Consider the following 18,915-nt stretch of genomic DNA (forward strand, 5'->3'; position numbering starts at 1 on the left):
TAAAAACGATATAGCAGTGCATTTTAAATATCATCAATACTTTTATAGTATTTATAATTAACTTTTATTTTTACATTTTCTGTTTCCTTTAAATTGAACTAGTTTTAGTTATTTTGTAGTGTTTTTTTTGTCAATTTTATTAGTTTTTAAAATGTCTATTCAGTTTTTATTCATTTATTTAATAAAATTAGTTTTTGTTGTTGTTGTTGTTGTCTATTTATTGTAGTACTTAAATGAAAATAAGAAGTAACGAAAAGTACTTCTTCATGATTTTAGTTTTATTTAATCCTGTAGTCACACGTGCCGAATATGATTTTTTAATAGGATAAATCAGACATAGATTTACCCTTTAGTTTTGAATAATAGGACCGAGTAGGATACAATTGTACATAAATAATGTACGTGTAATATTTCCACTTTTATGTTGGAAGTACTCATATTTTAGTAACGATTACCATAATATCGGTTATATCATATTTTAATAATAATAATATAGGTCATATCATATTTTTTACTCATATAAATGAAGTACAGTGGCAGTACCGAAATACCATCACGTGATAATTTCCAGATAACCATGGTTATGTTTTTTGTTGATATAAACTTAATGTGAAGTTCATTCATTTCAATAAATAAGAGATTAAACACATGTTAATTTTAACTGACTAAAATCGCTATGATCTGTGATGTACTAGTCTTCCTGGCTGACTGGTGCTCTGGAAATCAAATCAGCGTTTGATTAACTGGCCTGTCGGAACAGGAAGTGGTAGAACACACGTGGGGAAAGAAACATCTCTTGTGTGAAATTACTGATCTATTTGTAGTCATAGACATTACCACTTTTGCGTTGTGTTAGTTAAATTGTGAACTTGTTTCTAAATATTCTCCGGTCGATCTTTATCCACGTCGATCGCAGTAAATGGCAGAGTGTGAAAATGACAGTGATGTAGAGAGCAGAATCAGTTACAGAGACTATGTTGTCCTGAAGAGAGGGGATGTCTTCAAATCAGTGCAGGTCGAAAATAAAAAGTGAGTCAAACAAATAAAACTGGAATTAAATCTGATCTTATGAGTTTAGTCTAGAGGAGTTGGGGTTTTGTATACAGTGGGATCTAAAAGCTGAAAAGAAATACTAATATGTTAAACGTACAAGACATGAAGGCTATTGCATTCTGCAATGTTTCTGTATCTGCAAAAAGAGATCATAACAAATATTAAGACTTAATGTCAAATTTGATACTAAACTTTTCACTCAAATTGTTCTGAAAAAAAAAAAAAAATATTGTTTTCAATAGTCTTGCCCAGTGTATATTTTAAAGGCAAACACTGTAAAACATAACCATTAATGTATGGAGTGATGAGTAATAATCTTATCTGTTAAATGTGATAATTCATAGAACGAAGTCTAATATTCACATTTGACTACTGTTAAGTGCTTGTGCTCGCCTCATTCGCTTTGGTTTGACTCATTGTGTATTTTGTCTTTCAGGAAAGTGGTCTTTGAGAAGCAGTGGTTCTTCTTGGACAATGCGGTCGGGCAGCTGTTCGGGACCAGGTTTGAAATCGAAGCCGGAGGTTCACTCAAACTCAAAGCAGCTAAACACTCCGGAGACTCCTTGGGTAATGATGCTGTGTGGATTTATGTCGTTATCTGTGGTTAAGTTTATTTTCTTTCTGCTGAGACGATCTAATGTTTCTACTGTCACAGATTCTAAGGAAGCAGGCCAGGATAACAGACATATTGTGGATGATGGCAGTTCTCAGAAACTGACTAGAGATGATATTGAAACTCTGAAAGAGCAAGGGCTGAAGGGTCAGGTATGTACCTGAGGAAAGTTTTCTAGGGATGCATGTTAACCAAAACCATTCTGAGCTAGATTTTCTATTTTCTTTTTTTTTAATTATTATTATTAATTTGAAAAAGTAACGGCCCCTTCTCTTTTTTACTAGCTGTTATTTATATACACACACACACACACACACACACACATATTTACAAATGTAAATATATATATGTGTATATATGACATCACCTCTATGGGCACATATGGGCACCTCTAAACTTAAAGAATATAAAATAATATTAGTTGGAATAATTATTTTTCAAATACCTCCCATCCCCCCACCCTTTTTGATATTGCATAAAGGATTTATGTATTACTTTAATAATATTTTTTTTTAGGTATTATTGTCTAATAGTTGTTGTTATAAGTGCATGATATAAATATGTGAATACAACTTAATTTTTCTTGTGGAGTTGTAGAAATATTTTGTCGTATATATTGACAAATATATTGTACTTATATAATGTATTGTCTTTACTTATTTATATATATATCGACAGCAGGCTGGGAAAGTTGTGCTGTTATTCATGAAGGTGTTTATGTGTTCGTATGAGCTTACAAATAGTGTCCTTTCATGCGTGTTAAAGGAGATTGTTCAGCAGCTCATAGACAACAGTACAACATTCAAGGGCAAAACTGAATTTGCTCAAGAGAAATACATCAAGAAGAAAAAGAAAAAGTGAGTTTATTTATCATTGTTATTATTTATTTTAGCAATAACATGGAAAATATAAATCTTAGAAAGTACATTGCTTTTATGTGTACAGGTACGAGAGTGACATAACAATCCTGAAACCCTCCACTCGACTCCTTGCCATGATGTACCACGGCAGAGAACCAGGGAAAATATGGCATGTGAACATAAAGAAATACTTCAGTCATTTACATGAAATAATTGATGAGTTAAATTAAATAATATATATTTTAGTACAGGTACTTCCAAAATTATTTGGCATCCAAACCCCTTTGAAATATTTACTGGAAGATTTAGGTTGATATTTTGCCAAGTTATAAACATATTTGCATTGTCACCTTTCTCCAGGGTTTTTTTTTTTTTTTTTTTAATAAATAATAAAGTATGATTTATATACAGTATAAATAGTATATATAGTATGTATTAATAATTTGCATATATATATATATTTTTTTCAGTTTTCATTCTGTTTATTTAATTTGTATGTGCTTTTGACATTTTTAGTTTATTATTATTATTAATTTATTAGTTTGTTTTATATAAATACATATTTTTAGCTATCAGTTTATTTTTATTTCTATTTTAGTCATTTTATTATTTTAGATTTAATTTCAGTTTTAGTTAGCATTAACAACAATGTGATTCTCTGATGTTGGTTAATGGTCAAATCACATGCACAAAAAACACTATATATATATATATAAATATATAAGAAAAATTATTATATATTTTTTTCACATTAATATGATTTCCCTGTTTGGGAAAACATGTACATTTGAAAACATTTTTACTCTATTGTCAATATTTGTATCTAATTTAGTCACCTACGGTACGACACATTGGCTCAGATTTTGACTCTGGGTAACATCCACGCTGGCAGTAAAATTCTTGTTTTTGAGACCTGTGCTGGACTTGTGTTGGGCTCGGTGATGGAGCGAATGGGAGGTAATCACACTTTACTTAACGGGATCGTTCACCCCATAATGAAAATTGTGTCATATTTACCCACCCTCAAGTTGCTCCAAACCTGTATGAGTTTCTTTCTTCTGTTGAACATGAAAAACTGTTTTGAAGAATATGGGTAACCAAACAGTTGGTGACTTCCATAATATGACAAAAAATAGTAGGGACCATCAACTGTTTGGTTACCCATATTTAGAAAATCTTGTATTAGTCAACTACTCTTACACTGTGCTGATGATCCAGATGTTTCTGTTTCTCAGGTTTTGGTTCAGTGATTCAGATGTATCCCGGGGGAGGCCCAACGAGAGCCGGCATGGAGAGCTTCGGCTTTCCGTCGCACTTCCATGAGATGCTGCATGAGTTCCCTTTATGCAAAGTTAACGCTCTGCTAGCGAGAACCCTGGATCTGTCAGAGAAGGACGCCGATTCTGAGGCCAGTGGCAGCGGGAACGGTCAATCCGAGTCCACTCAGGAAACCTCAGCTGTGTCTGAGGAGAAGAGCTCAGAACCTCAGAGCATGGAGGCCAGCATCGACCCGCAAGAGGAAATGAGGAGAGTGGAGAGAGAAAGACTGCGAGAAAAGAAGGTACGATTTTTCTCATTATTAATAGAATAATAGAATAGAATCTTGGAAACTTTTTCCATGTCTTCATCATTTAACTGCTTTTGCTTTATTGTCGTCTAAGACCAAACCTTTTTAAAAATCCATTTTAAAATAATAAATATAATTGAAATAGTTCTAAATATTAGTTAGAACTTTTTTAATATAATTATATGATCATTTAAATAAAAAGCTAAAACTATATATATTTAATCAAAGACTTAAACTTTCCATTGTAAAATATGAATTGAATTTAAATAAATTTAATAATAATTATTACTTTCAAAAGTTGCTGATTTAAACAAAAAGCAAAAATAAACACAAACTATTTAAATATATAGTACATTTGTTCAAAGACCACAATGTCCCTTTTTAAAATATAATTTAAATAATTTTAAATATATGTCATCATTTAAACAAATCTAAATAAACACAATAAAATAAATGTAAAAATGCATTGTATTTGATCCAAGCCCAGAACTTTCTATTTTAAAATATTAATGTGATTTAATATAAATATTTTAATTTAATAATTTTAACAAACAACTTAATAAACAAACGGAAAAAAAAAGTTAATTTTTTATTCTGTACTCAAATTACAACTGTTTCTCTGTTGTGGTGTACTTTTTTTCAATGATCGATCAATTTGCCCTTTTGATAGTTTTCAAAATTCTACATCGTTACCAAGGAGACAAAAGATTAAAAGAAGAGCATCTTGAGGTGAAATGTGTGAACGTTTATGCGATGCCTGTATATACACTTCTGAGCATTCTTAATGGGAAACTAGTCATGGTGGGAAAAGTGTCTTTTAAGAGTTTTTCTAAAATGTCACACATATTTAATTGATCTTTCTAACATTACAGGCTCAAGAGAAAAAGGTGAAGATGGAGGAGAAGAGGAAGAAGTTAGCTTCAGCTGCAGCTCTATTAGAGGGCAGAAATGCAGATGGGTATGTTTTGTGTTGTAAAAGAAATAATAAATGCGCTTTCTTTTATATAGCAACAAGATTATTTTTAACTGTATTGTCCAACCCTAAATGCATTTAAAACTTGTAAACATTTTAAATCTCTTACTAGTCCATAACATGATTAAGTGCACATTTTGAATATGATTTCAAAAGAGGGAAACGTGATGTATGGTGATATTGATGAGATTGATCCTGTCATTGATTTTTAAGCTGTTTTGTAAGCAGTCCTCCAGTGATTCACCTAGTTAATATGGGCAAGCTGACTGAAAGGTTTGTTTGTTTCAGGTTGGTGATAGCTAGTCGCTTCCACCCCTGTCCTATGTTAATGTGTCTGCTGAAGTTCATCGCTCCATCACGACCGTTCGTAGTGTACTGCCAGTACAGAGAGGTAAAACGGATTGGTTTGGCAAGTGCTGTTATAGAGGCAGTTATTCCAAACTTGTAATTTAGCAAAATGTCGAAATGTCTGGTATTTTGCATGTATTTTGCCACTTTTTGTCAAGTTCCCAGAAGGCCTAAATAGTACCATAATAGCAGAGTGTACCATCGCTTTAAAAAGATTTGTATATTCAGTTTGAGTCAAGTGTTTTAATAAGTGCTTTCTGCAATATTTACTGTCTGATCTCTTTTGGACAGCCACTGATTGAGTGTTACACAAAACTCAGGGAACAAGGAGGAGCAATCAGTCTCAGATTAACAGATTCCTGGCTCAGGCATTACCAGGTAATTCTTTACTTCATCCTATACACAGAGAGTTGTTTTTGCTCTAATCCCAGACTTTTTGTTATTAATCTTTTTATTTACACTACTGTGCAAAAGCTTGAGGTCAGAACTATTTTTTTTTTTTTTAAGAAAGGAATGAATACTTTTATTCTTCAAGGCTGCATCAAATTGATGATTAAATATAATATAAACTTTATATTAATCCTGAAAAAGAATTGACCATTTCTGCTAAAATATTAGGCAGCACAACCTTTTTAAACATTGATATATCATTAATAATAAATGTCATTTGAGCAGCAAATCAGCATATTAGAATGATTTCTTAAGGATTATGTGACACTGAAGACTGGAGTAATGATGCTGTAAATTCAGTTTTGTATCACTGGAATAAATTACATTTTGACATTTATTAAAATAGAAAAAAGTTATTTTAAATTGTAATATGTCACAATATTACTGTTTTTGCTGTGTCTTGATCAAATAAATGCATATTTAATAAATATTTAATATTTGCTCATTTATGCAAAAATTTGCATTGGCATGGTTATATATGTGTAAACCTTTTTTTGTTGCATTTTCAGCAAAAACTGATACATTTCGATGTAATTACTATTATATTAGATGAGTCATGCTGTGAAATAAGATTTTGGTCTTACCACACACCCCTAAAAGGCTTTGACTTCGTATTCACTTCTGTATCATTGTTTCAGGTGCTGCCCAATCGGACTCATCCAGTGCTGCTCATGAGTGGAGGTGGAGGGTATCTCCTGTCAGGAACCACGGTCGCTGCAGACGCTGCCAAAGCTAGGAATCAGCACAAATCAGAGGAGCCTGTTGCCAAGAGGCTGAAACTGGATGAGATTAGTTCTGCCTAGGCAATTAGTTTAGTTTAACTTAAGTGAAAAAAACAAAAACAAATCAGTGTTGGACTCACACATTCAGCCAGTGCTTTATTCTCTTTATGAGTTGCACAGCTTTATTATTCAAAGTCTGTTATCTACTGTTTTTTGGTTTCTTTTTTTAATAGATTTGCATTTAAGAGCTAAATAAATGTGCTCATCCTTATTTATTTTGTTCTTATTTAGCAAGATGTGGAGGAAGGAAATGTGCTGCTTTTTTCGGCATCCTCTGCACTTGGCGAATAACCAAGTTTTGCTTACAAAATGCATCATTGCACAAGTAACCTGTATATGTATCTGTTTTTAATCATTTTCAAAAGGTTTCCCGCATTAAAACATGATAGATGCATTAATCGGCTTTGGTCCCATAATTACACATTTTATTAAACGCAAACAAGTAAGCAGAGGTTCTGTTGAAGGCCATAAAGAACAACAGAAATGTTTCAACATACTGTGTTTTTTTTTCACAGTTGTAAAGTAGTAGCATGCTCTAAAATGCAGACAAATTTGCAGTCAATAGTACATGATCATTTTTTGTTATTTTAGAATGTAATAAAGAGAAAAATGATGCACATAACATCATCAAGCTTTTTTTCTTCCATTTATAGACTGTCTTGCTTCTAAGACTCTGACGTTAAACATTGATATACACAATAACAAAAGTCTAATGCAGTTGTAATCGGGTACAACATATAATAATGCATTCATCTAAAGCAGCCCAAGTAAGCACACATAAAGCATATGGCAAATCAAATCAGGCAGCGCAAGAAGATGATGTTTCAGCGGGTTCTAGGAATGATTAAGTTGTCTCTTTCATCTGTTGATCCACAGAGGCCAGTTTCTCAAGTTCTTTTAACTGAAAGAAAAGAACAAGAATTAAGTGATTCTTAAAAACAATTGCCTTAATCAGTCCCCAGAGTTGTTTTGTGCTGTTTTTGCCGTTGTTGCAGTCTGGCATAAATTGGGTTGTTTCTTTATGATTGATAGAAATTTGGTTGCTCTAGTCAATTAAATATCCTGTTTCCACATTCCCAGTAGGAATAGAGAAGTACCTTTAGTTATTCAGTATCCCTGTCATGAAGAGGAATGATGCTCTTAGCCTATCCCTCTACACCCTTAAGTAAATGCAATATTACTTTGTAGTTTGCAGGTATATCAGATAACTCTGATGTCCTTGTAATAGCACAACATTTGGCTTAAGTAGTCACCTGAGAGTTGCTAGGAGGTTAACGCTTTTTGGTGCAGCTAGAGTTTAATGGTCTAAAGAACTGAAAGGTAGCCCTAACCCTAACCCCACGTCCTCTGTCAACTTATCCATGTTGTAGTCTAGCAAGCAGAGATACAGAAAAGTTCCTTGAAGCGGAAAAATATGGCCTTGTTTTTTTCAAGAACTCCATGAAGCAAGTCTTGATTGTGTTAATGTTGTTCGTTGCTTCCAATACAACCCTGTCTAGTACTAAACAACTTAGGTTAGTGAATGCTTTCTTTATGCAGATTTGTAATTTAACATGTAGACTTTAGGGCTCAGTGGGGCAATTTCTTAAATTGGGATTGTGAAACCTAGTGCAGTGGACAGCGTATTTCCAACCTCCTACAACACATCCACCTGTGATTTTTAAACAATCCTCAGGTGTATTTGCATTGCTAAAAATTCCCTAACAGTGCTCATTATGAATATCTTTTATCTGACACACCCGTTCAGGACCTGGTGTCTCTACAAACAAGTTTATGAGTTGATTTAGAATAAGGAGACCCCAAAAATATGTGTTGTCAGAAAAAATGTACAAAAAAACTGTGTGTACGGTCACTAGGACAGATCAGACCATACCTCCTCTGGTGTGAGAAGCTTCTGTTGGGGGACACCCACTTCCTCCTCGGGTGACTCCTGAGTAAGTATGCCTCTTTTGTACCGGAGACTCTCGGCGAGGTCCTCTAGTTTATGGTAGGGGTGCTGGTCAGTGCTCTCACCCACATTATGGCCTCTTTTGTACCAGGCTGGATGATCGTATCCTCTGTAAATCCATGGGGAACGCTTCTCATAGACGTCACCTTTGTTAAGTAGACGTTCCTGTAACTCATTCTTCTTTTTTGTTAGGTACCTCAATGCAGCATCTCTGTCCTGCTTCTCCTCTGCTGAACTCTGGTGTCCTTTCTTCAGCTCATCTTCTTCCTCTTGGGTGGTTAATGGATGTCTCTTTTCATTAAGCTCGTGGGCAATTTCCTGTTTTTCCTCTTTAGGTGAATGGTGCTTGAAGGCAGCATCTGTTGAGTCATGGAGACTCCGAGTCTTCTCTGAGATGGGTTCATTTTCGTCCTCAGACTCTATGGAGTCGCCACGCTTGTGATGAAGCTTCTTGTGATGATATCTGTGTGTGGGCTTCCAGATCCTTTTGTCCATTTCCTCACTATCCTCCGAGTCCTCATTCCTTTTTTCCAAGGGTCTTTCCTCATAATCCTCTTCAGATGAGTCCCGTTTGTGGTGTTTCTTATGGTGGTATCTATGGGTGGGTTTCCAGTATCGCTTTGCGATATCCCCATCTACCTCTTCTGATTCTTCAGATCTTTTTTCCTGCGAGTTTAAGTCCTCATTAAGTTGCTCATTCTGCAGGTGTTTATTTGGCTTTAGATGCCCTCCATCCCATTGACTCCTTTTTTGGCTGTAGCTTGGGAAGTCTTCTTGACTTCTATCATAGTCTGGTTCTTCAAAATCCTCATTCTCATTGCGTTTGTGGTGCTTTTTCTTGTGGTGGTATCTATGTGATGGCTTCCAGATCCGCTTCTCTCTTTCCTCACTCTCCTCATCCTCTTCTTCTCCATCCCCATGGTTTCTTTTGTGGGTGTAAATTGGGAAATCTTCTTGGCTTCTATCATAGTCCGGCTCTTCACGTTTTTCTCTGCTGGTCAGAAGATGACTTCTTTTATATTCATATACAGGAAATTCCTCTTGGCTGCGCTCCTCATCAGGATTATCCCGTTTGTAGAGGACGGAAAAATATCTTTTTTGGGGAAATTCTTCTTGGCTTCTCTCATCATCAGAATCTTCTCTTTTATGCTTGTTGCCTCTTTTATAGAAACTTGGGAACTCTTCCTGACTTCGTTCATCATCTAGTTCATCACGTTTTTCTTCCATTCTTCTTTTAATAAAACTTGGAAACTCTTCCTGGCTTCGTTCATCACTCAGCTCATCACTTTTTTCTTTGATTCTTCTTTTCATAAAACTTGGAAACTCTTCCTGGCTAAGTTCATTGTCCGTTTCCTCACGGCTGTCTTTGATTCTTCTTTTAACAAAACTTGGGAACTCTTCCTGGCTGCGTTCGTCATCCAGCTCCTCCCGTTTGTCAGCTTTGAGAAGATCCTCTAGGATTTTCTCCTTCTTGACTTTAGACTCTCCTCTTAGTTTTTTAAGCTCTTCTTGAGCTGGTTTTAGAGTGTCTTCTTCTTTTTTCACAACTAAGGAATGACCTAATCCAAGATTCATGGAGAGATAAAAATGGACACAAAACACTCATGCAAATGACTCGTAGTCAAAACTCATTTTCACACCATTGCTTATACACGGCATGAATACATCCAATTATTATTCCACAGTCTTAGAGTGAAACCACTGACCCATAACAGTCTCATCCTCCTAGCACAATGTACTGAGGTTAGAAGCTGCATGTGACAATAATATTGTCTGACTGTTCTCACGTTATGTCCAAAGGATAAAATTAATGAATTTAAATGTAAGATCAAACAGATTTATGCTAAAAATAACCTGGATACAAATTCTCCATTTGAGTTCATTTACTTATAAATCAAATGTTCTCCTCAATAACACAATAAAGCAACACAGTGGGAAAGTGCAAAGTAACATACCTGATGTAAGGATGTTTTTGCATTCTGGATCCAGCGGAGTATCATCACTCTTATACAGCGCCTTTGAAAAGATGTGAACTAAACACTGGGTAAGCTGAAAATAAAATATACTTTAACCAAAAGGAGTACAACAATAAATGGATTGGTTATTTTTTCTCTTATAGACATAGAAGCTACAGCATACCAGGTCCTCTCTTTGGCTCTGCTGTTCAACTGGTTTGGACCCTCCATCTGGGATAGTAAAAGCCTTGAATTATATTTGTGCAAATCGCAATGCAAAAGCTTATTCATCTCGATATCACCAATTATCCATACGTTTTACTCGTGCAAAGGCCGCTTAAAGAAAATTTCCATCGTGATGTAGCCCTACTATTTGTTCCGCAGCAAACTGTCTTGTCGCTGACCGTGGTGCTGAAATCATTTATTCAATTATTATTTGTTTACACTTACCTGCAGCGAAGAAAGCAACGAAGCATACTAAAGCTGCAAACTTCATGATGCTCACAGATGTTTTCGGCTCTTGATTTTATCCGAAACTGATTTTGCCTTTGCAGTCTCAAGCAGCAGACAGGACCTCCGTTTCGCGTGCTGCAGAAAGGAGCGCGCGCTGCGTCTGTTTTGAGCTCGCGGTGGGACACGCAGGGTCTGAACTCGTGAGTTGCTTACGTCACGACTAAAGTGAATCCTTAATGAGACCCCACCACCCCCGCTTTAATGATTTAAAAAAAAATCACTCTAGCCTATGCATGGCATTGAAAAGTAGGCTGTCATGTTTATTTATATATTTTTAATTTATATTCAGCTGTGTCATCTAGCCCAAGAGTTTATGCGTTGAATTACATAAAATCGACCTTCCAGTAATTGGTGATATTTCAGGACAGTGATCTTGTGTATTTGGGTACAAGAAAAAAAGCTTTTATCCAAAGCCACTTACAGTGCATTTAGGCTATACATTTGTGTGCTCAGGAATTGAACCCATGACCTTTTGCGGTGTTAACGCAATGCTCTACCACTAAACCATCGACTTAATAATGACATTAAATCCCTTTGAGATCCTGCAGCGAACTATTATTAATTTAATTAACTGTTCGTCGTATATCTAAATAATGATAGCCTAATTGTAAATTATCGTACATAAGAAAAAATCTCCTTTGAAATCGGACAGAATGTTGTGCAACTCTCAGACGCCCACTTCATTTATAAATGGTGTGTGTCATGAGGGAATTGTGAAAATACAAACTCATTTTTGGTACAGGTGCTCTGAGTTTCAGCAGAAGGATTGCTCCTGGGATGCTGTGGTTGCTTTGGTAACGGGACCGTCACGAGGCAGTCGGAGTTTTGAAATGTTAAAAAGAGGCTTTAATTTATCATCCACACAAGCAGAACAAGGAAAGAGCCACATTTTAGTTTGTCAAACCCCAATAGGGAAGCTAGTGGCGATGTTTTCTGGTTCACGCACGAGAAGGAAAGGTAATTTGACATTAAATGTTCATGTGAGAAAATTCAATTAAGTAACTTGACAGTAGATAAAATTGTATTGTTACCCTCAAAAATGCACATTTCACTCTTCTACCTCCTCCAAAAGTGGTTTCATCTTGTCTGACAAAATGTCTAATTTGTTTCAGAGTAATATTTTTGTAACCTATAAGGGTTACAGGGTGCAAAGTGAAGGATAAGACATGCAAACATTTATCCGTACTTTAAAAGTTACATGTGTTTTATGATGCTTTTTTACATAATTTGGTGGTCATATAAAAACATATATTTTAATATCAGTGTAACTGCATATTTATGAAACTAGATATTTTCATATCATCACTTTAGTGTGTTTACATATTCACGTTTAAAGTGTGTCTTTCGTTTTCTAAATGTTTCTTTAAGATGTTTGGTGTTGACTAACTATACAAAATATAATTGTTTACCTTAGAGTTTAGTCATTAGTTACATTTATTACAGTACATCTGTAATTATTAAGTGTCAGAACTTGTCCACTTGTCAGAATTGACACAGCTAATGACTGCTTGTATGATGTATGATATATATATATATATATATATATATATATATATATATATATATATATATATATATATATATATATATATAAATATATTTTCTTAAGAATCAAAAACTCAAAAGTGTTTCTAATAAAACACAACTAGCTGCTTGGCATTGCATTTGACAAATTAGATATCTGTCTGAGCTATGATACTATCAGGCGGACTCTGAGAAGCACTGATAAATGTATTTTAATTAAAGACAGCATAATGAGTCTCATGAATAAATAAGTGATACTTACATAGCCAATGGATTTCAACATGCACTATTGTTTTATGTTAGAAACCGGAACACGAAGCAAGTAATGTCTGTAGCATCCCAGTATTTATCATATTTATTGTCACCTCTCTCCCTCCCCGGGGAAATCCGGATCTCTGGCATAGAAAACGAAAACACAACATATCCATCATGCTTGTGAAGCTTGAATGCAATCAATTATACAGGCATCTTTCCTCTACAGCCAAATCCCTGCTCATAATTTATTCAGACAAAAAAGCATGAAGCTTTTGGAGTCATATGTAGACATGATAAACAGGGAGGATAAGATGCAGGGTGCAAAGTGAAGCATACCTAGTGCATACCAGCTGATTTACTAACTGAGTTGAGCTCAGATGGGTCCCCCGAATATTGTCAGGTTTGTTTGGATTTAAACAAAGACATTTGCATGCAGGAACAAAAGGCAGTGGCCGGCAGAAGATTCTTGGCTTTAAACTTCTCCATTTTTTTTTTATTTTTTTTTACATCCTTGGCATCATAAAACAAGCTATATTGCTGAATTAATAATCAATATTGCCTGTGGTCTCAGGCTGGGTGATAGTATATTGTGTGACAACTCCCTCATGAAACTCCAAAGCGCTTTGTCAGCATATACACCACATATATGTCAGATATTACATGTTACAGTCTATAAAACAACATGGCACAGAAGAAGCTCCTTAGAATTAGAATTTCATTAGAATGATTTTAAAACTCATATTTCAAGTAAAATAAGGATTATACCACAAACTGCTTCAGATATAATACATGTAAAAGATACAATACTGTATTTGTTTGTTTTAACTCCTTTAAGATTTACGAACAGCTAACTGCCACAGGTAAGATTTATTCATTGATTTACAATATCAAATAGTAGCCTATATTTCATATGCGAACATGGCTCCTTCAGGCTTTATTTATATTTGAGACACAAATCATTTTCTTCTTGTGGGTCTCTGGTCTACATCAGACATGTATCCAACAAACAAAACAGGGAGAAATTAGGTAAAAGGAGCCGTGAACACAATAGGTCTTTGAGCAGGTTTAGAGAGTCCAGGTGTTTTTACAGGGTAAATGGTGCAACAACAACCAAAGACCTGTGTGCACTCTATTATAGTACAAGCACTGCTGCAGGTGTGCAGAGAAAGCACTGCTCTTTTGTGCATTAACTGATGAGAAGCTGCAGAAACCTGCTTTGTGATCATCTGGGACTGAATCAACTCTTTTATCCCATAACACACAAATATAGAATCCTTTTTAACATGGATCAGGGCCTCATCAGATATCCCTGCCAGACCAAACCCTGATGTATTTTATTACATCAGGGTAACAGCAATCAATTATACATTTCAGAGGTGATTTTATTTTAGCAAGAATAAAGTAAAACAATAATATACAGTCTAAGTAATATTATTGCAATTTAAAATAACAGCAGTTCAAAAGAACAGCATTCATTTTAAATATATATTCAACATGCAAGTCTTTAAATGGTAAAAATTGTGTGTGTTTATTAATAAATGTACCACAGCATCTGATCTGAGAAATACATACAGTAAGCAGATACAATGGCAAAGTGAGACAGGCAGGTGCCGAAAGACTGCAAACATCTGCACTTTTCCAGCCTTGAGTCCTGTTCTCATTATCAAAGCCCCTGGGAGGAATATGTGTGAGAGCTGAAGCATTCAGACAGACTAGATAATGCCGACTACAATAGAGAAACTGAAGTAGACAGTAAAACTGCTCAGTAGAAAAGTTATTTTCCCTTGAAATCGCTTTAAATTTTATCCAAGATGCAGGCAGCAGTTTGTTTCACTGCAAACTTACTTTGGTGCAGTACATGAGCATCCAGAGAGAAATAGTGTGTGGAGGTTTAATTAAATATAATTTTTGACACTTGACACTTGGGAACAAAAGTGGGAACATTACAATAAAGAGAGTTTTTCATTAAGAAGAAACTTCTTATCTCAGAAAAAAAGATGCAGTTTTGGATCAGTCATATACAGTGGGGGAAATAAATGCTGCCAAAACACGTAAATTATATATATATATATAATTATATATACACATACATACATACAACATTTGTATGCTACAACATATCTAAATTGTACTGTCATATCCAGAAATCTTTAAAAAGTTATAGTATCTTGTAGTTTTACTTTTTCAGCAGAGATGACTAAGTGCCAATCCGTCACTAAAACTGAATCTTTGATATTTTTATTCAGGAATTAGATTATTATGCACAGCAGACAGGATTTTATCAGCAAACTGACAATGCAATAATAGTGCAGTAAAGTAAAGTTTCTCAACTTATTTCAGTTGATTTTCTATATTTTTTATATTCATGTATATAATCAACTCATACATATGTGAATAAAAAAAATTTTCTGTGTTAATTGTAATTTTAGTAATATTGCTGTGTTCTGTCATTTTTATATATTTACATTCTTCAGTTTTAGTTATTTAAGGACATCAAGTTTCTAAATGAAAATGTGAAATGTTGCCTGGACAACTAGCTGAAGTAGATTGAGTGTTTTTATGCCAGATTTTATTTTAGTTAATGTTTATATTATTTTAAGTATTAGGTATTTTAATTTGGTCACACTAGAAATCTGCAAACATGCAGCAACAGAAACAGTTGCAATCCATTCTGCAGAACCATGTGAGAATAACTCTGTATTTTACAGACATTTCATAATCTCGGCCTCCAGTCTTTCAGATAATCTGATTGATTCAGGACTCGAGGGAGAGGGTGATGAAATGAAAGATGCTGATAAGAAATAGCAGCCAATTAAGTGACTTAATCCAATCCTTCCAAAAGTTTCTACATCAAAAATGACCTACTGATCCTCTTTCATTCATCAATTACCCTCCGAGGTCACGCTTGTCAGCTGATCGCAGCCCCAGTGCCCTATCTGAAATCAATCAGACATCACTGATTACCTCTGCTGTCCAGATCCAGATGAGAACTCGCAGTGGCAGATGTGTTTAACTGAGATCTGACATTTGAACACTGTGCACCAGACTGATGCCTCATGTCTCCAGGTTACAGACGTGATCTCCCATTTGGATAATATGATCTGAGTGTGTTATAAACATCAGCCTGGTGTTCCAGCATGACATCCGGCATACACTGCTGTGTGAAACTAAATGAAGAGAAAAGTGTATGTTAGACTGCACCATTCTTGACTTATGGGCAAAGTTCCTTCAAAGATGAACATTAAAGAAGTTGACGCAATGCTGCCCTGTTGCTATTTTTACATCGTTTCTGGTAGAAGAAAAGGACAAGAATTCAGACTGACAACAGTAATGTGAATGACCGCTTTCATCAGGTGAACATCAAAGTTTACAAAAACTAATACAACTCTTTAGGACATTAACATTTTTTAAACAATATACACAACTGTTCAAATGCATTAAATTGAAAGACATTTACACAATTATTTATTGTTACAAAATAAATTAAGAAAGTGACATGACATTCAGCCAAGTATGGTGACCCATACTCAGAATTCATGCTCTGCATTTAACCCATCCAAAGTGCACACACACAGAGCAGTGAACACACACACTGTGAACACACACCCAGAGCAGTGGGCAGCCATTTATGCTGCGGTGCCCGGGGAGCAGTTGGGGGTTCAATGCCTTGCTCAAGGGCACCTACACTGTAAGTCATAGTATTGAGGGTGGAGAGAACACTGTACATGCACTCCCCCCACCCACAATTCCTGCCAGCCTAAGACTCGAACTCACAACCTTTCAATTGCGAGTCCGACTCTCTAACCATTAGGCCACAACTTCCCCTCCTTATCTCCTTATCTCAGAAAAAGATGCAGTTAAGGATCAGCAGAGGGGAAAATGAATGCTGCCAATTTATATATACTCACGCGCACACACACACACACACACAAAATTTGTATATGGATATATGCCACTATATTAAATACCAAGATCTAAATAGTACTGTCAGAATATCCAGAAATCTTTAAAAAGTCTTTATAGGTCAGTATCTTGGAGTTTTACTTTTTCAGCAGAGATGACTAAGTGCCAATCCATCAATAAAATTGAATCTTTGATATTTTTATTCAGGTATTAGATAATTGTGCAGAACAGACAGGATGTTACCAGCAAATTGACAATGCAATTTATCGCCATAATAAGTGTAATAAACTACTTTATGCTGTAAAATGCTAAATATCTTTGCTCAACTCTCTCATTTTCATGAAGATATCTAAAGGCCGATATTCAATTATAACATAGCGCCACCTGCTGGCAACAGGATATGTCACATTTTACTTAAACATACCAAGTTCAATGTGCACCAAGCTTCTCATGTTTGGTAAGAGTCCTGGCCTGAAGACATCTACATGCCAATATTCAGTTATAGTCATAGTGCCACCAGCTGGCAGCAGGAAGTTTGGCACATATAAATGACTATGACATAGGCCTATTGATCCTATATTGACCACTTTAAATGCATATTGCTCACCGTTCACTGTTTTCCTAAAGCCACCGGGTGGTGGTGAGCCCGAGTGTGAGGGCCCTTACATAGCTGCTTGCATCTTTAATTATATACATTTTCCATATTTCTGAAAGTCTGTTATTTCATAGATGTTACAATAAATGATTATTATTATTAGAATTATTATTCTAAAGTTACAAAGTTGCTGTATAACTGCAATAACCCAGGAAAGAAACTTTGATAAAGTTGGCCGTTCAACTGTGTCTTGAAAGTTTGCTCTGTTTCAAGTTAGACTGAAACAAGCCCTCTGGCTTGTCCTTGTTATTCAATTACATGAATAGCAGTCTAATTCTAATTCAGTGAACAGTCTACATCAGTTAGTCTTAAAAATGCCAATGGGAGCATTCAGAGTGAATCACACCACTTGTTCATGTAAATGAATGTGAACTGCATTTAATCAGATCTCTGATTTTCTGATTTCGATAGCTTTTCGCATTGTGGATATTCTTTGTGTGTGGGACCAGGGACATACAACAAAAAGTGCAAGGGATGAACAAAAGGAACATGTTTCTGTTGTTTGTGGTATTCTGTGTACGTGTGGACTCCCAGTTGCGTTTATTTATTCGCATGCATTATTTGAAGCCTCCACTGCTTGCCCCTCTCAAAATAATTGAAATGCGAAGGTCACATATAAAGGCTTGTCATCAATGTCTAGTGTCTGATGTGCAAATGAATCAAACCACATGCAGCCCCGAAGTGCAAATGGCCTCTGAGTGATGTCAGATCCATTATAATGGCATCTGATCTACGTTAAAACATTTATGCTGTTCACACTGGCAGCGTTTCTCTTTATTAATGATGGTGACATTATGCATGGCAGGCCATCTGCTGGATCTATACAAATTGAGTTTGATTAAGGGTTAGAAAGTAATTAATTTTACTTTATTTTTAACATAAATAGCAAGAAACACACACACACACACACACACATAAACATGTATATAGGCCTATACACACATATTCATATAAAATATATTAAAGGTCCCCTTCTTCATGATCCCATGTTTTAAACTTTAGTTAGTGTGTAATGTTGTTGTTAGAGTATAAATAATATCTGTAAAATTCTAAAGCTCAAAGTTTAATGCCAAGCAAGATATTTGATTTAACAGAATTCGCCTACAAAAAACGACCCATTTGGACTACATCCCTCTAGTTCCTGCAGTAATGACATCACTAAAACAGTTTTTTGACTAACCTCCGCCCACATGAATACACAAAAAGGGGGGCGTGGCCTTGTTGCACTCTGACGGAGAAGAAGGAAGAGCTGCGTTTGTGTTTGCCGCAATGTTGTTGAAACGCTGTTATTTTCATCTCGGAGTCCATCATCTTTGTTTGGGCTTCCCAGGGACGCTGTACTTGGAGATTAATGGTTACAATTTATGTTTAACTCGGTTCCCGAAAATTATAATCCACATGTAAAACATATCCGGTTACTGTCATAACCCCGGTTCCCTGAGAGACGGGAACGAGACATGGCGTTAACGCCTTGGGGACTCCCTTCCTTCCTAACCTACCTGAATTCCTATTGCAC

At 35.4% G+C, this 18,915-nt stretch overlaps 2 protein-coding genes across 3 annotated transcripts; one reads left to right on the plus strand and one right to left on the minus strand.

Moving 5' to 3' along the window:
* The first annotated feature begins 740 nt into the window (after positions 1 to 740).
* LOC132092157 (tRNA (adenine(58)-N(1))-methyltransferase non-catalytic subunit TRM6-like) lies at positions 741 to 7,268 on the plus strand. Its single transcript, XM_059498256.1, has 11 exons — positions 741 to 1,029; positions 1,490 to 1,620; positions 1,709 to 1,818; positions 2,432 to 2,523; positions 2,612 to 2,695; positions 3,359 to 3,483; positions 3,762 to 4,087; positions 4,966 to 5,051; positions 5,355 to 5,457; positions 5,706 to 5,792; positions 6,503 to 7,268. The coding sequence occupies exons 1-11, from the start codon at positions 920 to 922 to the stop codon at positions 6,665 to 6,667; spliced, it is 1,419 nt and encodes a 472-aa protein (XP_059354239.1). The 5' UTR covers positions 741 to 919; the 3' UTR covers positions 6,668 to 7,268.
* LOC132092156 (trichohyalin-like) lies at positions 6,804 to 11,173 on the minus strand. 2 transcript variants are annotated; one of them, XM_059498255.1, is made up of 5 exons: positions 11,000 to 11,173; positions 10,734 to 10,780; positions 10,550 to 10,643; positions 8,520 to 10,141; positions 6,804 to 7,547 (listed from the first exon to the last, which is right to left on the minus strand). In XM_059498255.1, the coding sequence occupies exons 1-5, from the start codon at positions 11,043 to 11,045 to the stop codon at positions 7,491 to 7,493; spliced, it is 1,866 nt and encodes a 621-aa protein (XP_059354238.1). In that variant the 5' UTR covers positions 11,046 to 11,173; the 3' UTR covers positions 6,804 to 7,490. The 2 variants fall into 2 exon arrangements, with proteins under 2 accessions (XP_059354238.1, XP_059354237.1); XM_059498254.1 differs by having other exon boundaries at positions 8,520 to 10,153.
* Between the last annotated feature and the right edge of the window lie 7,742 nt (positions 11,174 to 18,915).

Source organism: Carassius carassius, chromosome 18 (assembly GCF_963082965.1).
Source record: "Carassius carassius chromosome 18, fCarCar2.1, whole genome shotgun sequence".
Taxonomy (NCBI): Eukaryota; Metazoa; Chordata; class Actinopteri; order Cypriniformes; family Cyprinidae; genus Carassius; species Carassius carassius.